Source organism: Carcharodon carcharias, chromosome 6 (genome assembly GCF_017639515.1).
Source record: "Carcharodon carcharias isolate sCarCar2 chromosome 6, sCarCar2.pri, whole genome shotgun sequence".
Taxonomy (NCBI): Eukaryota; Metazoa; Chordata; class Chondrichthyes; order Lamniformes; family Lamnidae; genus Carcharodon; species Carcharodon carcharias.
This window is the reverse complement of record NC_054472.1, coordinates 189,891,537-189,915,662: the sequence shown is the minus strand read 5'-3', so window position 1 is coordinate 189,915,662 and position 24,126 is coordinate 189,891,537. Positions and strand designations below refer to the sequence as shown.

The window sequence follows — 24,126 nt, the reverse complement described above, 5'->3', positions numbered from 1 at the left end:
ATGTTCCAAGAATGCCTCCCTACCCCATGGTAAACAGATTCCCTGAAAAGTCTATTAATTCAGGATTTGGGAGAAGTCTCGATGCAGTTACAGGAGGCAAAGACAGGAATAGATCAACATAGAAATCTGGAAAATTGATAAGCAAAGGCCACTGAGGGATTTGAAAACTGAGTCTTAAGCTCTGGAATTTGCTCCCTAAACTACTCCACCTCGACCTCTCACTCCTTCTTTAAATTGCTTCTTAAAACCTATCTCTTTGATCAAGCTTTTGGTTATCTCTCCTAATACCTCCTGATGTGGCTCAGTGTCAAACCATGTTTGAAAACACCTGTGAACTGCTTTTGAATGTTTTAATAAATGAAAGCTTCTCTACTGATGTGAGCTGCTTTGCTGTGTAAAAATAAGTTAATACTTTCCTTCGTTTCAGTGTTACAAAGCTTGCACACTAGAGTGTCATATTTCACTCTATGCACTCTAAATCATTCAGTACAAGCTTGTGTTGTTTTACTTTATTAATGTCATCAACCCAGCGCTTATTTTAAACTTCTCATTAAACTTTAATTGTCTGTAATCTCAAAATTTAGTAGCAGACTTCAGCCCACAGAACAGCTAATCAATGTTATTAAATGCTGCTCTCTTAACATGCTTGTGCATTTTTCTTACTGTTGCATCGCCAGTATCAACAATTCCTAAATAAAGATTAGTTAGTTCCATATTTCCTATGCAAGTTAACATTCCTCTCCCACTTGAAAAAAAAGTTCATTTGATATATGAAACAATCCATTGCTTCTCGAGGCATTGTTATGATTTTCAGTTCCATGGCATAATTTTCTTGATTAATAACCACATAACAGTTCTTATTAACAGACTACAGCCCCTTACAATTGGAAATCTGTATTGTTCTGCCTTCTGCACTTGCAAGCCGGGATTTTTCGGGACCCGGCGGGAATGTGTAGATAGATCCAGAAACAGGTGGTGAAGGCCTTCCTGCTACCTCATGCCGCTTGGCCAATTAAGGGCCAGCAGGAAGGGTGGCCGAGTGCTCAGCTTGACGGACGGAGGCTTGAGATTGCATTGTCACCTAACGCAGAAGGAAGTGCTAGCACCATGTTTAAAGCACCACCAGCAATCGAGCCCTGATCTGAATGGTCCTTGCCTCAGCGACCCTACCTGCACTGATCCAGAGAAGACTGAGGCCTTCAAGAATCCAGCAGCCAGTGACCACCCTCAACAGCCAGTAACCATCTAAACCCACCCCCAAGAGTGAGCAGCCAGGACCCCTGCAAGAAAGCGACAGTGGAAATCTGCTTATTGACAGAAGGAAGATCTCGGTTGACTCCTAGGTTCAGTGATAACTCCCTGCATGTTCTCCTCCAGGGTACTCAGGCAGGCGGGGGGGTTGTCTTCCCTGGGGACAGAAGGGGGAAACACCCTGCCTAACCAAACAAGCCTGGCAGAGGTCACAGAGGAAGTCAGCTGGCATGGGGCTGTCCAGGGAATCTGTCTACAGTGCCACAAGTGGGTCAATGCTCTGCTCCACCCCACAGGGGTGTGTTCCACACCTCAGTTCTCTTTGAATAGCATTGTGTCAGCGCGCAGCTGCTGGGGAAGGAGGGCACACTAGGTTGATAGCAATGGTGGAGGCTACAGCATATCCTTGGAAAGGAATGGCTTTAGCTCTGTCAAGGGGTGAGAGCCTAGCACTGCCAACTCTTGCAAGGTTACTCAAGAGTAACCAGTGCCATACGCATGCCGTTGGCCACAGATACAGCAGCAAACATGCAAAGCAATTAGGCATTGTGCTTGCCCTAGTGTGGCCACTGACGTTATTCTCCTGTGTTCTCACAGAAGAAGAGGGCCCTGAACGCCAGTGAAAGGGCCCAGATCTGTGGTGGAGTCATGATGATCACCATCTTGACTCCCTTGGAAGAGGAGGAGGCTCTGGAACTGGTTGGCTATCAGAGCGGTTGCTACATCATGGATGGTGAGGCTGGAGTTCAGTCGCAGGAGGGGGAATCGGCTCAGCACTGGGAACAATGGAAGCCCCAGCCCTGCTGTAAGCTCCTATTTGGAGGGGCAAGAAGCAATGATCCTTCTGTTCTCTCTTGTAGGTCAACCACAGGAAGAGAGAACTGCTCTTTCTTTAGGAAACTCGTACACCTTTGAGGAGGACGAGGAGATGACCTCAAAGGGCACATCATTCCCACCCCATCCTCCCACGGTGCAGTTACTGTCACCGTTGTGGGTATCCACTCACAATTAGAGTCAGGGTCACAATCTGGTTTGAGCACCACATGTGCCTGACCATCTGTCGAAGCCTGTGACAGACAAGGCCTTTGACACTCGCAGGACTGTGGGAGTCCAGGCACATGCTGAGCCCTAGGCTAACGATACCCCTCTTGAGTTGCCCTGAGATAGCAAATTCTGGGAGTCCTGCCACATTCAGTCGTGAATGGTGGTGGGCAATTAAACAACTCATTGGAGGAGGAGGCTCCATAAATATCCCCAATCTTAATGATGGGAGAGCCCAGCACATCAGTGCAAAAGATAAGACTGAAGCGTTTGCAACAATTTTCAGTCAGAAGTGCTGAGTGGATCACCATCTCAGCCTCCTCCGGAGATCACCAGGTTCACAGCTGCCAGCCTTCAGCCAATTCAATTCACTCCATGGCTGAAGGTATTGGTTACTGCAAAGGCTATGGGCCCTGACAATATTGCGTCAATAGTACTGAAGACTTGTGCTCCAGAACTTGCCGCACCCCTAGCCAAGCTGTTCCAGTACAGCTACAACACTGGCATTTACCCGGCAACGTGGAAAAATCACCCAGGTATGTCCTGTACACAAAAAGCAGGACAAATCCAATCTGGCCAATTACAGCCCCATCAGTCTACTCTCATTCATCAGTAAAGTGATGTAAGGGGCTATCAACAGTGTTATCAAGAGGCACTTGCTTAGCAATAATCTGCTCACTGACATTCAATTTGGATTCCACCAGGGCCACACAGCTCTGACCTCATTACAGTCTTGGTTTAAATATGGACAAAAGAGCTGAACTCCTGAGGTGAGGTGAGAGTGACTGCCTTTGACATCAAGGCAGCATTTGACGAAGTGTGGCATCAAGGAGCCCTAGCAAAACTGGAATCAATGGGAACCAGGGGAAAACTCTCCGCTGGTTGGAGTCATACCTAGCACAAAGGAAGATGGTTGTGGTTGTTGGAGGTCAATCATCCCAACTCCAGGACATCACTGCAGGAGTTCCTCAGGGTAGTGTCCTTGGCCCAACCATCTTCAGCTGCTTCATCACTGACATCCCTTTCAGCATAAGGTCAGAAGTGGTGATGTTCGCTGATGATTACACAACGTTCAGCACCATTCACGACTTCTCAAGTACTGAAGCAGTCCATGTCTAAATGCAGCAATACTTGCACAATATCCAGGCTTTGGCTGAAAAGTGGCAAGTAACATTCGCACCACACAGATGCCAGGCAATGACCATCGCCAACAAGAGAGAATCCAACTATCGCCCCTTGAATTTCAATGGCATTACCATCGCTGAATCCTCCACTATCAACATCCTGGGGGCTTCCATTTACCAGAAACTGAATTGGACTAGCCATATAAAAACTGTGGCTACAAGAACAGGTCAGAGGCTAGGAATCCTGCGGTGAGTAACTCATCTCCTGACTCCCCAAAGCCTGTCCATCATCTACAAGGCACAAGTCAAGAGTGTGATGGAATACTCCCCACTTGCCTAGATGAGTGCAGCTCCCACAACACTGAAGAAGCTTGACACCATCCAGGACAAAGCAGCCCATTTGAATGGCACCCCATCCAAAAACATTCACTCCCTCAACGAATAGGAGCAGCAGTGTGTACCATCTACAATTTGCACTGCTCAAACTCACCAAGGCGCCTTCAACAGCACCTTTCAATCCACAACCAGTACCACCTAGATGGGCAAGGGCAGCAGACACATGGGAACACGACCACCTGGAAGTTCCCCTCCAAGCCACTCATCATCCTGACTTGGCAATATATTGCCATCCTTCACTGTCACTGGGTCAAAATCCTGGAACTCCCTTCCTAACCTCATTGTGGATGTATCTACTGCACCACATGGGCTGCAGTGGTTCAAGAAAGCAGCTCACCACCACCTTCTCAAGGGCAATTATGGATGGGCAATACATGCTGGTCTAGCCAGTGATGCCCATATCCCATGAATGAATGAACACCTGTGCAAGGTGTGTATTGATCTGGTTCAGACAGTGGACTCCATTCAGGCTATTGGTGCTCCCTCTCACCTGCAAGCATGGCCTCTGCCATTGAGACATTGACAAAAAACTGCCAGCGAAGCCCACATCCCAGAAATGAATTAAAAACAATCTCATGGAGAGCCACATCCAGAGGACCCAAACAGTAGATGGCGGCAATGCATGCAGATCTGTATGCCATTGCCTTGTCCATGGGCTCAAGGTAGCATTGGCAAGGCAAGAAGGGAGGCAAGGTGCCTGGCATCCCCCCCAGGTCCTTGTACTTCTCAGGTCAGCAGGAAGGTGCAAATGTGCCTTACAAGGGAGGAGGAGCAGCTGCCTTCTGCTTCTGGGGGGTCCTCTCAGGGCATTCTGAGTGTAGACAGCGACTCCTCAGCCCTTCTGCCAGTGACACCAGCATCTTAAGTTGCCACAACCACCAATGTGGCATGTGCTCCTGTGCAACAGTCCCTCAACATGCTGGAGCACTCCAGACAATCAGAAAATAGTTGTCAATGTCATCCCAAGCCTCAAGGGCAGCAGTCTGCCTCCACCATAGCTAGCAGTGAGGGGAACTCCACCTAGGAGCACTCATATAAGAATTAAGAAAATACCATAGATTCACTTGGGCCTCGCGGGTGATTAGAACTTTAATGATTCTCAGCTTGTGTATTCTGATAAATGTAAAAAATGTCTGATTTGGTTTAAGAAAGTTCCTATTCAATGTTGCTGGTCACCTGGCACTGCAGGAGTAGCGGGTGTCGACCCAAAGGCTAGCTCAGGGTGATCATGGTACGTGCATGCTCATCATTTGCACGTTGCAGAAGAAACAGGGTGCTAGTGGCCGAGAGGGTCCGGGCTTTTAGAAGAGTTGAGTGCCTTTTTTTGCTTGGATTGTGGATCTTCATTTGGCTAGATGGTTGAATTGGTGAGGGTCAGCTGACAAACATGCTTCCCAGCTCGGAAGGAAAAAACAACAAAAACTGGGAAATGAGAACACTGGTCTGAACTGGTCTTATATACCTTAAAATGGAACACCTGTAAAAACTGGGAAATAAGAATACTGACCCAAACTGTTTTTTCCCCTTCTGGGAAGCCTCCCTTGCACCTATACCTTGGCCTGTCTTGTCTACCAGGGTGCTACTGTTCCTCCTCAGCTTCCTCACCTTCCTCCTCATCTGAACATTCCTCTCCTCTAATATATTTTCAGCAGCTAGGGTTTTCCCCTCTCTGCAGTGCCAGGTTGTGTAAAGCACAACAAGCTACCACTATTCAGAAGACCCTTGCTGGGGCATATTGAAGTGCCCCACCTGTTTGGTCCAGGCACCCTGAATCTCAATCTGAGGATAGTTGCTCTGGTCATAGTGTGGCTTGCATTATAACATTTCTCTGTCCTTGGGGCTCTTCACTGGATGTCAGCAGCTATCTCTTCAGTGGGTAACTATTGTTGGCAAGAATCCATCCCTGTAAGCGTGCAGAGTGGCGAAGGAAAGCTGTGGCACTTGGAAATCACAGAAAATTTAAGCATCATGGCTGCTCCCAGTGTAATGAGCACACACCTGCAGGATCCACTGGTGGTCCTGGGCAAGTTGCACATTGTGGGGATGAAATCTCCTCCAATTAATGAAAACACTGGCTGGCCTGTGGGAGCCTTGATGACCACATACAAGTAGTATATGAGACCTCATACCTGGGGGAATCCAGCCAAAACCTCTGTCTCTCTCAGCCTGACTCGCCATATCAGTTCTGAACTTGATATACTGAAGAGAACATTGGTCACCACCCAGATGCAGTGATGTGTGGCTCATTGGGAGATGCAGCACATGTCTCCAGTGGGCACCTGGAGCGAACCAGAGGTGCAGAAATTCAGGGCCACAGTGATTTTGACTGGCATCAGGTACCCATCAATACAATTGGAGCTTACCTCTTCCGAGCCCATGGTACACAGATCAGTTATTGCTTCTCAGGATAAGCACAGTCTTCCCGACACTGCTGACATCTGAAGGTCGTTGTTGTCCATATACCCTGGCTGCGAGGTACCCTTGTGCTGCCGCTTGCTTGCAACCCGCTCTGTAGCCTTGTGCCTCTTCCCAATCACGAGATTTCCCCTGTGGATGGCCAGGAGATTGCTGCTGCACTGATCCATGTAGATGCACCTTTTTTTTATTCATTCATGGGATGTGGGCTTCGCTGGCTGGGCCAGCAATTATTGCCCATTCCTGGTTGCCCTTGATAAGGTGGTGGTGAGCTGCCTTCTTGAACCGCTGCAGTCCATGTGGTGTAGCTATACCCACAGTGCTGTTAGGAGGGGATTTTGACCCAGCAACAGTGAAGGATCGGAAATATATTTCCAAGTAAGGATGGTGAGTGACTTGGAGGGGAAACTTACGGATGGGATGTTCCCATGTATCTGCTGTCCTTGTCCTTCTAGATGGTAGTGATCGATGGTTTGGAAGGTGGTAGTGGTCGATGGTTTGGAAGGTGCTGTCGAAGGAGCCTTGGTGAATTTCTACAGTGCATCTTGTAGATGGTACATACTGCTGCCACTGTGCAGCGGTGGTGAAGGGAGTGAATGTTTGTGGATGTGGTGCCAGTCAAGTCGGCTGCTTTGTCCTGAACGATGTCAAGCTTCTTGAGTGCTGTGGGAGCTGCACCCATCCGGGCAAGTGGAGAGAATTTCACCACACCCCTGACTTATGTCTTGTAGATGGTGGACAGGCTTTGGGGAGGCAGGAGGTGAGTTATTCATTGCATGTTTCCTAGCTTCTGACCTGCTCTTGTAGCCACAGTATTTAAATGGCTAGTCCAGTTCAGTTTTTGGTCAGGTTCCCCTCTCTCAGGTTCTCCTCCTCACTGGAAGAACCTTCTTGGGAATATGTGGTGCCTGCGCTTGTCTGGGCACTGCCAATCTGACTGGACACCCTTCCAGTTGGTGTCACAATGCTGCCCAGACTCCCTCTCAACCCCTATCACAACTCAGATTCCTCTCCAGTGAGCATCCTGCCAAAAGTACGATCTCCTCAACCCCAAACCAAAGGCTGCCCAACTCTCTCCTGGGAAAGAGAGTGGAAAGCCTCAATGCATGGCCGCCAAGTGCAGCAACAACAACACCTGCTGCCTTTTAAAAAATGATGAGGCTCTGAACCCTTAAATGTGGAGGGCCAGTAAAGTCAGGTTCAATTGCTGCCTTAGCAACCTCAGTTGCCTCTCAGTTATTCACACTGCGATTGTGAGCAGGGTCCTCATGCATCTTGTTGTACACTATTTGTAATATTGTGGCCAGGTGTGATGAAGCCAGGGGCCCAACCCAATGTCATTGCATACAATTTTATGACCCGCCTCCACTGCCTTCCGTTTCTGCACCATAAAACCCTGGCTGCAGTCAGCAAGGATCTGAATTAACAGTTGCTCCAATTGTTGTACCGGTATTGGATTAAACATTGTTTTATCCCTGCATACACTTCATAACATGGGAAGTATAATGTACAAAGCAGTGATTTGACAGACTAAATCAACTAATCAAAATCAAACTTAGGTATTGTTATGGCTGATGTAGCTGGTAAATCGGAGTTATTTAAAAAATCCCAGAGGGAAACTTTAATCAACTGTCATAACCTATAAGTTTAAGTGTCATGTTTGTGATGCAACTTTAAATTCAGGAATCAGACACCAGTTCTCAAGGCTTCACATTAAACTGAAGGAAACATTTTATTAATTTACACAGGTTGAAATAGATATACACATGGCTACAAATTACTACTACCATAACTTTTAACAAATTCCCAAACCAATCTCCATTAAGGCAACAGCAACCCATAGACTTAACCAGACACCAGGCAAAGCATTTTCATCTTACGAGTTCAAAACCTGTGGAGCCAGCTGGAGGCTTGCAGCTGCCTTTTGATCTCACATTGCCTCTGCTCTGCACACCCAAAAACTACTGAAGTTATACTTACCAGCCCCATTGAATGTTAATTTTCATTGTATCAACAACCCCTGAACTAAACCTCTCTAACAATAAAATCCCTTTCATAGTACCAACTTTATTAGTAATATAAACATAGTGCTTGGTAACTGCTAGAAAGGTGTCAGTTTTCACCCCATTTCTTGAATGCTGTATTCAAAAAAATTCAAATACACGCTATCCCTCTTACATATCAAAACTAGTACCCATCAAAGCACCCAGACTAGCTGGCTTTAATCCAATTAAGGCACGCCCGCAGACTAAACCTCTATTTTAAAATAAAAATATTTTCCAAAATATTATATACATTAATATCTTCATGACAGTTATGAAGATATGAAATGCTGCATGATACAACAGTTTACATTTATATACTGCCTTTAACGTAGTAAAATGTCCCAAGATGTTCCATAGAAGCATTTTCAAACAACTTGACACCGAGCCACATAAGTTTCCTTAGAAATATTAGGACAGGCGACCAAATGCTTGATGAAAGATTTAGGTTTTAAGGATCTTCTTAATGAAGAAAGGAAAGGTCGTGTGGAGGAAAGGTTTATGGAGGAAATACCAGAGCTGGGGTCCGGACAACAGAAGGCTCAGCCTCCAGCGGTGGTGCAATTAACATCAGGGATGCTCAAAGAGCCAGAATTGGAGTAGGTTTATAGGGCTGGGGAAGATTACAAAGATAAGGAGGGTCAAGATGAGTTATTTTAAATCAAGGCTTGGCATCCAACACGTTAGTAGTAAAGTCTATTACTATAGTACAAAGTAGTGCCAATTCTCAGTACGTCTCTAACAACTGTACAGAAAACCTAGGACAGAAAGTAGGGGTAAATTTCCACCTCCAGTGTGGTGGAATAACTGCAGTTGGAGATTGGGTGGCCATTTTCTGCCTCACCCCAATTTTCATTCATTTCCGTGGAATCAGATCGGCGATTTGTAAAATATTACAAAGTATTTACAGCACAAAAATAGGTCGTACAGCTCAACTGGTCTATGCTCACGTTTATGCTCCATATAAGTCTCCCCGCACCCTAGTTCAATGAACCCAATCAACAAACCCTTTTATTCCTTTCTCCCTCATTTACTTAACTATCCTCCCCATAACCGTGTCTCTGCTATTTATCTCAACCATGCAATCTGGCAGTGAGCTCCACATTCTCACCTCTTTCTGGGTGAAGAAGTTTATCTTGAAGTCCATTTTGAATTTATTAGTAACATTTAATGGCCTTGCCTGTATTTGGGAACATCTTTGCTACGTCTACCCTATCAAGCCCCTTCATAATTTTAAACACCTCTATCAGGTCGCCCCTCAGGCTTCACTTTTCGAGAGAAAAGAGCCCGGCCTATTCAATCTTTCCTCAGGGGCATAACCACTTGGTTGTAGTACTATCCTTGTAATTTTTTTGCACCTTCTCCAGTGCCTCGATATATCTTTTTTGTAATATGGAGACCAGAATTGTGCACAGTACACTAAGTGGGGGCTAACCAAGGTTGTATAGGAATTTAACACATCTTTGTTACTTTTCAGGAATGAATACCGGTGCTTTGTTTGCTTTTATATGGCCTTGATAACTATATCACTGCTTTTACAAAAGAAAGACTTACATTTATATAACACTTTTCATAACTGCTGAAAGTTCCAAAGCGCTTTACAGTTAACAAAGTACTTTTGAAGTGTAGTCAGTGTTGTAATGTAGGAAACGTGGCAGCCAATTTGCGTACAGTACATTCCCACAAGCAACAATGTGAAAATGACCAGATCATCTCATTTTTAGTGATGGCTGATTGAGTTATAAGTATTGGCTAGGATACTGGGGATAACTCGCCTGCTCTTCAAAACAGTGCCATGGTTTTACATCCACCTGAATAAGAGATGGGACCTCAGTTTAATGTTTCATCCAAAAGACAGCATGTTGATTGTACAGCTCTGGATTGTTAGCCTTGATATTTATATACAAGGTCAGGAGTGGGACTTGCATTCGGAACCTTGTGATTCAGAAGCGAGAGCACTGCCAACTGAGTCACAACTGAAACTCTAATGACTGGGTACCTGCAGTCCTCTGTTCCTATACCCCATTCAGACATTTAATTTTCACACAATATGTGGCCACTTTGTTCCTCCTGCCAAAATTTACCATGTCACATTTAGTCACTTAGAACAGAATGTTGAAAAAATAGACATACTGTCAAAGCTTTTCTTCTTGCACTCATCAGGACAGATGCAAGAATGCCAAATTTCAAGAGAAACAACAATCTACAATTTATACTGCATGGGAAAAGGATGCTGATTGGTTGGCAAGTTGACTTTGGTTGGGGCAGAAAATGTGCAATAGCACCAACGTGTACATGGCTGGATATTGCACCATTTTTGAATTTGACAAAAGCCTGGGGGACAATAGTTCCTTGGTGCATTCCCCATGGAAATGCTTTGTGTGTGTGTGTGTGTGTCTGTGTGTGTGTGTGTGTGTGTGTGTGTGTGTGTGTGTGTGTGTGTGTGTGTGTGTGTGTGAGTTAGGATATTTAGAAAGTCTTAGACAGCAACTTCCAAACCCACGACTGCTACCATCTAAAAGGGTAAGGGCAGCAGACACTTGGGAATCTCACCAGTTCAAAGTTCCCCTTCAAGCCTCTCACCACCCTGACTTGGAAATATATTGGTACTCCTTCACTGTCGCTGGGTCAAAATCCTGGAACTTCCTCCCTAACAGCACTGTGGGTGCACCTACACCACAGGGACTGCAGCAGTTCAAGAAGGCGGCTCACCACCACCTTCTTAAGGGCAATTAGGGATAGGCAATAAATGCTGGCCTAGCTAGTGACACCCACATCCTATGAATGAATAAATAAAAAAGCATCATTATTATACTTTTGTATTTCATAGTATATGTTAATAAGCTTTGTCTTTCTACTTGACAAGCCTGGTTTTATAATGAATGAATAATTTTGTCATTTATTGAAGAAGCCTGGGGATTGAGTGGTCATTCTGAGATTAATAGGTAAAACACGTATCTGGCCATATAGCTAGCTGGAAAAATCATTTGCGTATATGTTGTGACCTGTGGAGTAGTGGAACTAGAGACAAAAGTGCACTCCTCCTATCTCAGTCATAACACTAATGGAACGGTAACCTTACTTTAATGGGGTTTGAAGATAAAAGGGTGCAAATTATGCTACAATTGTATAAAGCTGTGGTTAGATTGTGACTGGAAAACAGTGTTCAATTTAGGGCAGGAAGGATGTATTAGCCTTGGAGGAGGGTGTAGTGCAGATTCACCGGAACGATACTAGGCTAAAAGAGCTAAATTATGATGAAAGGTTGCATAGATTTCCCTTGAGTATAGAAGATTAAGGAGTGAATCAACTGAGGCAGTTAAGATGATTAAAGGATTTGATAGGGTGGATAAAGAGAAACTGTCTCCTCTGGTAGGGCAAGTCCAGCACAATGAGGCAAAACCTTAAAATTACAGCTGGGCCCATCAGGGGTGATGTTTGGAAGCAGTTCTTTACACAAAGGGGAGTGGAAATCTGGAATTCTCCCCACAAAGAGATGTTAAGGTTGGCCGGGTCAATTGAAAATTTCTAAACTTAGACCAGAGCACGTAAATTATGTGTAGTTGACTCTTAACTGACCTCTGCAATGACCTAATAAGCCATTCAGTTCAAGGACAATTAGGGATGGGCAACAAATGCTGCCAGTGTGCCCACATCCCATGAAAGAATATGGAAGGAATGGAAGAAATGTAACATTGAATGTAAATGTTCATTGAAACTGAGAATTTCTAACTGAATCAGCATAATTGATTATTAATACCCAGCTTGAACAATCAGTTGGTGGTTTGTGAACTGGAATAATTTTAATTTAATCTTTGTTTCAGTTCAGAAACCTCAGAAAAACTCAAATATTAAAACAGATAATGAAAGCGCATATACAATCACAAAAGCTAACCCCTTCAGACAGGCAAATTGATCGATCAGTGTAAATATTTCTGTTTGCAGTGCTGTTGTACTAATATCAATGAATACATTTGTCTTCTTAACAGCTCTTTCATGTGGCTTATATTCTTATCAAGTTTGCTAATTCTCCACGTCCAGACCTTTGGGTACTTGAAAGATCAGTTGACTTTGGAAGATCCTACAACCCATGGCAGTATTTTGCTCGTAAGTCTCAAAAGTTTTTTATTCAGTTTTGTTGTTGTTTTGTTTTCTTGTTGCTTTTATGAACTGGAGGCTCTTCAAGATTCAACTTGAGTTCTTTTTCTGAATCAAAAGCAAAATACTTTGGATGCTGGAAATTTGAAATAAAAACAGGAATGGCTGGAAATAGTCAGCAGGCCAGGCAGCATCTGTGGAGAGAAACAGAGTTAATGGGCGGAATCGTCCCAGGTTTGCACTAAGTGCGGTAGAGGGTGGGAAAAAAGATGTTTTACCTGCTGCCACAATGGCAGATTTTTGTGCCATGTCGCCTCTTCCGGCCTCATAAATTATGCAGTCACTGGAAACATGCCAGAGTGCTGGCGGCTGGCCCTCGATTTGCCTGCCATGCCATTACCTCGCTGTTTCCTCACATAGGGCACCATATTCAAACTGTAACCATGTGCACAGTTACCAATGCTTGCTGCCCTGGACTGCTCCGATGAAGACATGGCGCCAAAAGCCAAGAAGAGTGCAGCTCCCCGATTTAGTGTTGCATCCCTGGGATGCCTTTTGGACGCTGTGGAGGCCCACCACAATGTCCTCTACCCCCACTCTGACTGCATGAGGCCCATCAGTCTCACCACTCCGGCTTGGGAGGTGGTCAGTGCCAATGCTGCACACAAGAGGTTGGCCATCCAGTGCAGAAAAAGGATGAATGATCCCATCCGTGCCTCCAGGGTAAGGCAGTCATCTCATCACTCTAAACTCACAAGCCTATCACACATTCACTGGTATCTCACTCATTACCAGCCGAAGAGATATCACCACTCTCTCACACACACCCTCTCATCTCCACACACGCACGCCTGGCATCTGCCTTGCTCACAATCTCTCCATTTGTCTTTATTCAGGATAAGATCATGCACAATCGATGGGAGAGGTCCTAGACTGGGAGTGCTGGACATCAACAGATCCTCACTCTGTTCGAGCCATGCGTTGGAGCTGGACAGGGAGGATGTGGACCATTCCTGTGGCAATGGTGAAGTTGGTGGCATGCATCCATGTGAGAATCTTGCACCACGTAATCCCTCTGTCAATGCTATGCTGAGTGCACTGTTCTGTGTCTAACGTGGCTGCCAAGCATTAATAATCTCTACTTTCTCTCTTCGGCACTTCTGCAACATCAGCCTCAGCAACCTTGACCTCAAATCCTGTGCTGAGAGCACCTCGGATGAGGACCCTGAGGGCAGCACCTGCTGAGTCCGAGTCAGATGATGAGCCTCTGGACTTGATCCTCAATCAGTTGATGGAGCTGCAAAGACAATCATGCAAACATCAGGAAGGAATGTCTGGTGCACTCTTCAGATTGCAAGGGACAATGGAGGAGTCTGTCCACCTTCAGTCTGAGGTGATAGCGCCCGCATGCCAAAGCACCGAGGTCAACACTGATGGGATGGCAGCCACCCTGGAGACCTTGTTACAGGACATCGGTCCTGCACTGCTGCATAGGCTGAGTTCTATCACTGACGCAATAGCTGGCCTGCAATAGTGTCAACGCAAGAGGGGTGGGGGCAGTTCAACCTCACTCCAGCTTCCTCTTCTCCTCAAGGAGTCAGCCAGAGGCCATCGGGCACCCTTAATGAGGAGAACACCCTTAGGGAGGAGAACCAGCAGCTTGACACCCCGGGGCCATCCTCCCAGGTGATTCCTGGAATGTTCGGCCGTCCCCATACTGCTAGATCACCAGGCTCCATGTATTGTTTCTGCAGGATGAAAGAGACAGACTCGTGGTTTAGCATGGGTGTACTAAGACCCTCTCTTGGTTAATTCTGAAGGTCCTTTCATGCATGATGGAGAGTACTAGCCACCACTTGGATGGCCAGTGTGTAGTTCGCTCATTGGCTATTCGAAATCTCACCCACCTCTGCCTCACTCCACTTGACCGATTGGCAGCAGCTTTGGCCATTGGACTGCATGCTGTGCTCCCAGCTCAGGCACAGGCATTCTCCTAACCTGCACTGCAAGGCTGCATTATTAGCTTGAACCATGAAGGATGCTGATCCAATCCCTAATAAAGACATTGCAAGGGGCTGTGATTGAACAACTTGCCCAATTGGCCAAATGCACATTAATTTGCAGTCTGCGTCTGAGGGATGAAAAATGCTGGAGCATTTGGTGGCACATTCATACCTTTGCATGGCTTGAGTGGGCAGAAAAGCTTCGGAGGCCTGACTGGGCAAGCACATCACTGGAGCTGCAGCTGAAAGATCTCAGCTGCGGAAGAATGCTCAAGTTTGACAAGCTTTTCTAAGTGCGTGGCTGCTTCTCTCACCCTCCGCCCTCCCTCCCCACCCACACCACCACCCCCCCTCACCCCACCTGCACTGGAGTCCTTGCCCTGGCACCGCACTGAAAGCCAGCCAGGGGAAAGGGACTTGCCTGTACCTCCTGCGAATGTGTGCCGCCTCTTTCATGATGTCCTATGGGCAGTCCTCGCGAGCACTGAGCAAGGCTGTGTGCACTCACCTCCGAGTGCCCCTTGAAGTTCAGCTCACCAGGTGCACGCCTTTTAAAGGCAGCTGTATCTCACGCCATTCTGAAATCACGCTGACGTGGCAGTACATTTGACATGGGCGGATGATCCCGGTCCATGGCCACAATGATGAGATGCAAATGCATTAAAATTAAGTTCCCGACGTTGGATGGCGGGAAATACAGCCCGCTAGTGGCAAGCAGAGCGGACGACCACAAACTAGTTTCATGATGGTGTAAAACTGATTTTTGGCCTTCTCGCCATATTGTCTGCTTACACCTGCTATGATGCCCGACTCTAACGGGAGTGGAAAATTCCAGCCAACGTTTCAAGTCTATGACCTTTCATCATTGACCTGTAATGTTGGGCTACATTTTGCCATCCTGATGCTAGGTCAACCCATGCCAGGTGGCTGGCAATGGAGTTGTTGCGGAGAAGGGATGGGGGCAGCTCCATAAATTTAAATTTCCCAATCAAATTCCACTGGCCGCAAGTTTGACTGGTATGGCAAACTTGGTGGATGGTTACCCATCGCTCATTCAAAGTGAGACTGGCTTCAGTCCTTTAAATGCCTGCCTCACTTTTGAATTTCCTTGAGTTGGATATCTTCAGTGAAACAGGGAGTTCCAGAACCTTGTGTGAAATATGTCCAGTCAGTCAGATTGTGAGCCTTGGGGGAAGCCTGTTGTGGAGTCGGGTACCTTTTGAGAGGTAAATTTAAAAGGTGTTGTCAACTTCAAATTTTACAATTAGATGCTGTATGATAAACCTGTATTTAGTACAGTGATTGATCTCCGGGCTCTGTCCTTAAAAGGTAAATGATTGTTAAATTGACAAATATTGTGTAAGTGGTCAGATGTATTAGAGTACTTTCTCTAGTGATTAAAGGGCTCTTATGCATTCAGCCATATTAAGAATCACATTAATGTTTCATCTGTTTTGATTTCTATATTGATTTGAAGTCCAGATGTCAGTCAACACTTTGAAAAAAGCTAAACAATGCCTGATGTAAAGGATATTACTGTGAAGTACTGAAACAGGCTTGTGGGGGCTGTGTGTGAGTGTGTTATGTGTGTGTGAAATGAATTTAATAAACTGAAGACAGTCAGACTGCCAGGTTTAAATTATCAAAGGGGTGAGGTGTATGTAGGCATTTTGAAATGGACATGGACAAGTTAATATTTGCATTTGTAAATAAGTTGAGAGGTTGTTTGAATTTCAAAGGGGAATTAGAAGGGGATGAGGAAAATGATTGATACTTGCAGGAGGTCATAGGTAAACAAGCAGTGGGGATATCATGTTTTATTGACCCAAAAGTAAAGACAAGATGGAAACATGGAAGAACTTATATTTGGAAGAGTTTGAGCTTCAAAGAAAGTTTAAAACAATGGATTTAAAGAATAAAATAGCAGAAAATATATTTAAGAAAAGATTGAAAGCTGTATGAAGAGTAGCCATGTGAGATCCTGAAGAGTGTACTATGAAGTATCAACTTCTAGCCACCTCAGAGAAGTGCTTGCTTGTTCCAGAAAGCAAGGTTTTGTTAAAAACCTTGGATTTCTATTGTCAAGTGAGAGGAAGAGAGCTGTGAAATACCTTCCTTATAGCAAAATTGGGTGCTTTGTGGTAATATTACTGGATGTTTTATAGATTAAGAATCTATTTGGACTGTTGCCTGGAAAAGGATGCTCATTTGGGAGCCTAGCTAGGTAGAAGCAGTGGCATATTGGTATTATCATTAGACTAGCATTCCAGAGACCCAGGGTAATGCCCTAGGGACCTGGGTTCAAATCCTACCCTGGTAGATGGTGAAATTTGAATTCAGTAAAAAATCTGGAATTAAAAGTCTGGTGATGACCTTGAAACCATTGCTGATTGCTGTAAAAATACATCTGGTTTACAAATGCTCTTTAAGGAAGGAAATCTGCTGTCCTTACTTGGTCCAGTCTACATGACTCCAGATCCACAGCATATGTGGTTGACTCTTAACTGCCCTCTGAACAAGGGCAAATAGGGATGGGCAATAACTACTGGCCTAGCTAGTGATGCCCACACCCCATGAAGGAATTTAAAAAATCATTTCGGAAATGTTATAAGACTAAATGTAACTGTAATCTTGTGTGTTTAAGTTAATAAATGTTTTAATTTAAACATAGAAACTAGGAGCAGGAGTAGGCCATTTGGCCCTTCGAGCCTTCTCCACCATTCAATAAGATCATGGCTGATCTTCTCCCTCAACACCATATCCCTGCTTTTTCTCCGTGATGCCCCTAATATCCAAAAATATCTTTCTTGAATATACTCAGTGACCCAGCCTCCACAGCCTTCTGTGGTAGAGAATTCCACAGGTTGACCACCCTCTGAATGAAGAAATTTTTTCTCATCTCAGCCCTAAATGGCCTGCCCTGTATTCTGAGACTGAGGCCCATGGTTCTAGACTCCCAAACCAGGGGAAACATCCTCCCTGCATTCAGTCTATCTAGTCCTGTTAGAATTTTATACGTTTCAATCAGATCTTCTCTCATTCTTCTAAACTGTAATGAATACAGCCCGGTCAAACCAATCTCTCCTCAAACCACAGCCCTGCCATCCCTGGTATCAGCCTAGTGAACCTTCACTGCACTCCCTCAATGGCAAGCATGTCCTTTCTTAGGCAGGGAGACAAAACTGCACGCAATACTCCAGGTGTGGTCTCACCAAGGCCCTGTATAACTGCAGAAAGACATTCCTACTTCTAAACGCAAATCCTCTTGCAATGAAGGCCAACATACTATTTGCCTTCCTAATTACTTGCTGCACCTGCCTGTTTACTTTCATTGACTGGTGTACAAGGACACCCAGATCCATTTGTACATCCACATTTCCTAATATATTGCCATTTAAATAACACTCTGCCTTTCTGTTTTTCACACCGAAGCGTATACCTTCATATTTCTCTATGTTATACTCCATCTGCCATGCGTTTTCCCACACACACAACTTGTCTAAATCGCCCTGAAGCCTCCTTGCAACCTCCTCACAACCCTGCACATTTTTGTATTGTCAGAAAACTTGGAAATATTGCATTTGGTTCCCTTATCCAAGCCATTTATATATATCGTGAATAGCTGGAGCCCAAGTATTGATCCCTGTGGTACACCACTAGTCACCACCTGCCACTCTGAAAATGACCAAATCCCAAAGGGAAACTTGGCAAAGCTATCACAGCAATTGCAATTTGTATTTTTATTATTGGAGGGGATGTGCACTGAAGTCAGAAGGAAAGAGTCCATGACCACTTTTGGAGATTTTTAAACATTAAGTGAAAACATTTATTGACAAAAGAAAAGAAAACTTAAACACACAAGGTTACAGTTATACAGTTAAATTTAGTCTTACAACATTTCCCAAGAGATTTCTACTTAGCTAGACTCCCAAAATAACACCCTTTTTAGGCAACAGTCCAAATAGATTCTTGATCTATAAAACATCCAGTAATACTACCTCAAAGCACCCACTGTTGCTATAAGGGAGGTATTTTACAGGGCTTCCCTCTTCGTCTCGCTCAACAATGGAAATCCAAGGCTTTTAACAAAACCTTGCTTTCTGGAACAAATAAGCACTTCTATGGGTTGGCTAGAGGGTGCTTTTCCCAGGTCTGTCCTCACACAGTCTACCTTTCAAGATCTCACATGGCCACTCCCCCCATATAGCTTTCAATCTTTCCTTAAATATATTTTCTCCTTTTTGATTCTTTAAACCCATTGTTATAAACTTTCTTTGAAAGTTACTTTTCCTTGAATATAAAAGTCTTTCATAAGGTCATTGTGGCCAGCATTTTCGGGAAAAATAAGTTTAATAACTTTATCTAATTTATTTACAACTTTGCCAGTTGTAAAACTTCCTGTCATGCCTCTTTGGAAATTCAAACAGCAACAGTTCACTCCTCACATATCTCATAACGCAAATTCCCATTAATACTGTATCTACTGGGTCTCATTTTAGCTTAAAAACAAAAAAACTGCGGATGCTGGAAATCCAAAACAAAAACAGAATTACCTGGAAAAACTCAGCAGGTCTGGCAGCATCGGCGGAGAAGAAAAAAGTTGATGTTTTGAGTCCTCATGACCCTTCGACAGAACTTGAGTTCGAGTCCAAGAAAGAGTAGAATTTCTTGGACTCGAACTCAAGTTCTGTCGAAGGGTCATGAGGACTCGAAACGTCAACTCTTTTCTTCTCATTTTAGCTTGCCCATCTCCATTTCAAAATGCCTGCTTTTGCACCTGACCCTTTAATGAGTTAAACCTTAAACTGTCTTCAGTTTAATCAAATTAGTCACACACCCACAGAAACATGCATACACAGCCCCTATAAGCCTGCTTCAGTGTCCCACAGTAATATTGGGAAAACAATGATATTCTCTTTACAAAAACAGCTCCCTAAAACGATAAAACAATCCTGAATTGGTCTGTTCACAACAGCTCTCCAAAATGATAAAACAACTCCAAATTTGTCTGTTTGAGGCAGCTCCCTAAAATGGTAAAACTCCCCTTGGTCCAAGCCCACAGCAATGTGGTTGACTCTTAACTACCCTCTGAAATGGCCTAGCAAGCCATTCAGTTCAAGGGCAATTAGGGATAGGCAATAAATGCTGGCCTAGCCAGCAATGCCCTTATCCCATGAATGAATAAAAAAGTTGGATAGGTGGGTGAAACACTACCTTGAGTTGTGTTCTGGGGAGAACATTGTCACCCTGAAACTCTGAACACCATGGAAAGCCTGCCTATTGTGGCAGAGCTAGATATCGCATCTACAACAGAGGAGCTTAGCTATTGATTCACTTGCTATGGGCAAAGCACCAGGTGCTGATGTCATACCACTTGAACTCATCAAGCATGGGAAACCGATACTCCTATATTCCTATCTTCATGAACTTCTTCATCTCTGCTGGAAAGAGGAAGCAGTGCTCCAGGGTGTGCATAATGAAAAAATTGTGACCTTTTCAAAGAACAAAGACAACCGCAGCAATTGCAACAACTACCAATGTATCTCCCTGCTGAGTATTGTGGGAAAAGTATCTGCCTGTCTCACCTTTGTCAGACTAGATCTCAGCTGAACACATCTAACCCGAAAAGAGTGTGTTTACAGGATTGACATGATCTCCTCAGTCTGTCAACTGCAAGAGAAATGCTGTGAATAAAGGAGACCACTTTATCCTTCATCATTCTTAGCAGGACATTCAATCATGTGAGCAGAGGTGGTCTGTTAAGCTGCCGGAGAAAATCAGCTGCCCACTGAAGCAGCTCAATGTGATCTCTTTTCAAGACAACCTGATGGGTAAGGTCAGCTATGATGGGGCAGCATTGGAACCCTTTGAGATCTTGAGTGGAGAAAGCAGGTTTGTGTTCTGGCACCAACACTCTTTGTCATATTCTTCTCTATACTGCTGCTTCAGTGGAACTGGCCGAAAATCCCAAGTCCTGCCCCTGAACACAGCATTTCCCATTTTCGACGGGGTACTAATGGGGGCGACGTGTGCTTCGCACATGCACATTTTACAGAGGCAACTGGGCATTTAAATCATCAGCTGCCTCCACTCGAGGCAGATTTTGATAGCCCGGGAGGGTGCAACCTGAAGTGTGGAATGTAGACCTGATAAGAGCAGGTCTGAACTTAGCATATTTCTTTGGATAGACAGGAGACCCCTTTGGAGAGGTAGGGTACCACTGTTGAATTTGCATAAAAATTTTATTCACAGCCTCAGGCAGTAAGAGGGTGTGTATCCTGGTTTTGCAGGGCAATAATTTTTGCCCCATTTTGACTCGTGCACCCAGGTGCCAGGAAAAACTTTGTGATGGTGATGTGCAAAGGAACGGTAAAGATGGGCATGGCACCCTCACATGCAGAGGCCAGAAAAGCCAGTCACTCTGAGCAGCCAGAGACCAGAGGGAAGCCAGAAGGTCAGGGCAGTTGATCATGGACAAAAGAGCTGAACTCCAGAGGTGAGGTGAGAGTGACTTCCCTTGACATCAAGGCAGCATTTGGCTGAGTGAGGGGAGGTGATGGCATGGTGGTTTTGTCGCTGGGCTAGTAATCCCAAAACCCAGAGTAATGCCACCACGGCAGATGTGGAATTTGAATTCAATAAAAACCTGGAATCAAAAGTCTAATGATGACCATGAAACCATTGTAGATTGTCGTAAAAAACCTATCTGGTTCACTAATGGCCTTTAGAGAAGGAAATCTGCCATCCTTACCTGGTCTGGCCTCCATGTGATTCTAGAACCATAGCAATGTGGTTGACTCTTAACTGTCTTCTGAAATGCCCTTACAAGCCGCTCAGATGTATCAAACCGCTACAAAGACTCAAACAAGGAATGAAACCAGACAGACCACCCTGCATCGACCTAGGCATGAAAACAATGATGGCAAACTCAGCCCTGTCAAACCTTCAAAGTCCTCTTTACTAACATCTGGGGGCTAGTGTCAAAATTTGGAGAGTTGCCTCACAGTTAGTCAGGCAACAACCTGACATAGTCATCCTTATGGAATCATACATTACAGATAATGTCCCAGACACTGCTATCACCATCCCTGGGTATGACTGATCCCGCTGGCAGGATAGACCCAGCAGAGGTGGTGGCACAGTGGTATACAGTCAGAAGGGAGTTGCTCTGGGAGTCCTCAACATCAGCTATGGACCCCATGAAGTTTCATGGCATCAAATCAAACATGGGCAAGGAACCCTCCTGTTGATTACCACTCCCTCAGCTGATGAATCAGTGCTCCTCCATGCTGAACATCACTTGGAGGAAGCATTGATCGTGGTAAGGGCGCAGAATGTACTTTGGGTGGGGTGCATCAGTGTCCATCACCAAGAGTGGCTCAGTAGCATCACTACTGATTGAGTTGGCCAAGTCCCAAAGGACATAGCTGCTATTCTGGGTCTGCGGCAGGTGGCGAGGGAACCAAGTGGGAAAAACATGACCTCATCCTCACCAATCTGCCTGCCGCAGATGCATCTGTCCATGACAGTATTGGTAGGAGCTTTTGTGGAGATGAATCCTACCTTCACATTGAGGATACCATGCTAAATGGGATAGATTTCGAACAGATCTAGCAACTCAACTGGGCACCCATGAGGCACTGTGGGCCATCAGCAGCAGCAGAATTGTACTCAAACGCAATCCATAACCTCATGGCCTGGCATATCCCTCACTCTACCATTACCAGAAGCCAGGGGATCAACCCTGGTTCAATGAAGAGTGCAGGAGAGCATACCAGGAGCAGCACCAGGCATATCTAAAAATGATGTGTCAACCTGGTGAAGCTATAGCACAGGACTACTTGCGTGGCATAGGCAGCAAGTGATAGACAGAGCTAAGCGATTCTATAACCATTGGATCAGATCTAAGCTCTGCAGTCCTGCCACATCCAGTCGTGAATGGTAGTGGATAATTAAACAACTCATTGGAGGAGGAGGCTCCACAAATATCCCCTTCCTCAATGGTGGGGGAGCCCAGCACATCAGTGCAAAAGATAAGGCTGAAGCATTTGCAATGATCTTCAGCCAGAAGTGCTGAGTGGATGACCCATCTCAGCCACCTCCAGCATCACAGATGCCAGTCTTCAGCTAAGTCGATTCACTCCAGATGATATCAAGAAATGGCTGAAGGCACTGGATAGTGCAAAGGCTATGGGACCTTCCAATATTCCAGCAATAGTACTGAAGACTTGTGATTCAGAACTTGCTGCGGCCCTAGCCAAGCTGTTCCAGTACAGCTACAACACTGGCATCTACCCGGCTGTGTGGAAAATTGCCCAGGTATGTCCTGTACACAAAAAGTAGGACAAATCCAATCCAACCAATTACTGGCCTCTCAGTCTACTCTCGATCATCAGTTAAATAAAGGAAGGGGTCATCAAAAGTACTATCAAAAGGTAAAAACAAAAAAATTGCGGATGATGGAAATCCTAATCAAAAACAGAATTACCTGGAAAAACTCAGCAGGTCTGGCAGCATCGGCGGAGAAGAAAAGAGTTGATGTTTTGAGTCCTCATGACCCTTCAACAGAACTAGGTGGTTGTTTAGCAATAACCTGCTCACTGACACTGACATCTGGGTTCCGTCAGGATCACTCAGCTCCCTACCTCATTACAGCCTTGCTTCAAACATGGACAAAAGAGCTGAACTCCTGAGGTGAGGTGAGAGTGACTGCCTTTGACATCAAGGCTGCATTTGACCTAGTGTGGCATCAAAGAGCCCTAGCAAAACTGGAGTCAATGGGAATCAGGGGGAAAACTCTCCACTGGTTGGAGTCATACCTAGCACAAAGGAAGATGATTGTGGTTGTTGGAGGTCAGTCATCTCAGCTCCAGGACATCACTGCAGGAGTCCCTCAGGGTAGTGTCCTCAGCCCAACCATCTTCAGCTGCTTCATCAATGACCTTCCCTCCATCATAAGGTCAGAATTGGGGATGTTCGCTGATGATTGCACAATGTTGAGTACCATTCGCAACTCCTCAGGTTCTGAGCAGTCCATGCCCAAATGCAGCACGACCTGGACAATATCCAGACTTGGGCTGACAAGTGGCAAATAACATTTGGGTCACACAAATGCCAGGCCATGCACATCTCCAACAAGGGAGAACCTAACCATCGCCCCTTGGCGTTCAATGCCATTACTATTACTGAATCTCCCACTATCAACATCCTGGGGGTTAGCATTGACCAAATACTGAACTGGACTAGCCATATAAATATTGTGGCTACAAAAGCAGGTCAAAGACTAGGAACCCTGCAACGAATAACTCAGCTCCTGATTCCCCAAAGCCTGTCCACCATCTGCAAGGCCCAAGTCAGAAGTGTGATGGAATACTCCCTAATTACCTGGATGAGTGCAGCTCCCACAACACTCAAGAAGCTTGACACCGTCCAGGACAAAGTAATCTGTCCGATTGGCACCACATCCACAAACATTCACTCCCTTCACCACTAATGCACAGTAGCGGCAGTGTGTACTATCTACAAGATGCACTGCAGGAATTCACCAAGGCTCCTTAGAAAGTACCTTCCAAACCCATGATCACTGCCATCTGGAAGGACAAGGACAGCAGACAGATGGGAACACCACTACCTGGAAGTTCCCCTCCAAGCCTCACACTACCCTGACTTGGAAATATACCACCGTCGCTTCAGTGTCACTGGGTCAAAATCCTGAAACACCCTCTCTAACAGCACTGTGGGTGTACCTACACTACA

General features: G+C 45.2%; 1 protein-coding gene across 1 annotated transcript in view; it reads left to right on the top strand.

Annotated features, from left to right (window-relative positions):
* Positions 1 to 24,126, top strand: part of LOC121279009 (laminin subunit alpha-3-like) — a 509,546-nt gene that overhangs the window by 143,640 nt on the left and 341,780 nt on the right. Inside the window, exon 3 of the mRNA XM_041189741.1 lies at positions 12,259 to 12,376. Coding sequence (XP_041045675.1) covers positions 12,259 to 12,376 — 118 coding nt within the window. The remainder of the gene's footprint in view (positions 1 to 12,258; positions 12,377 to 24,126) is intronic.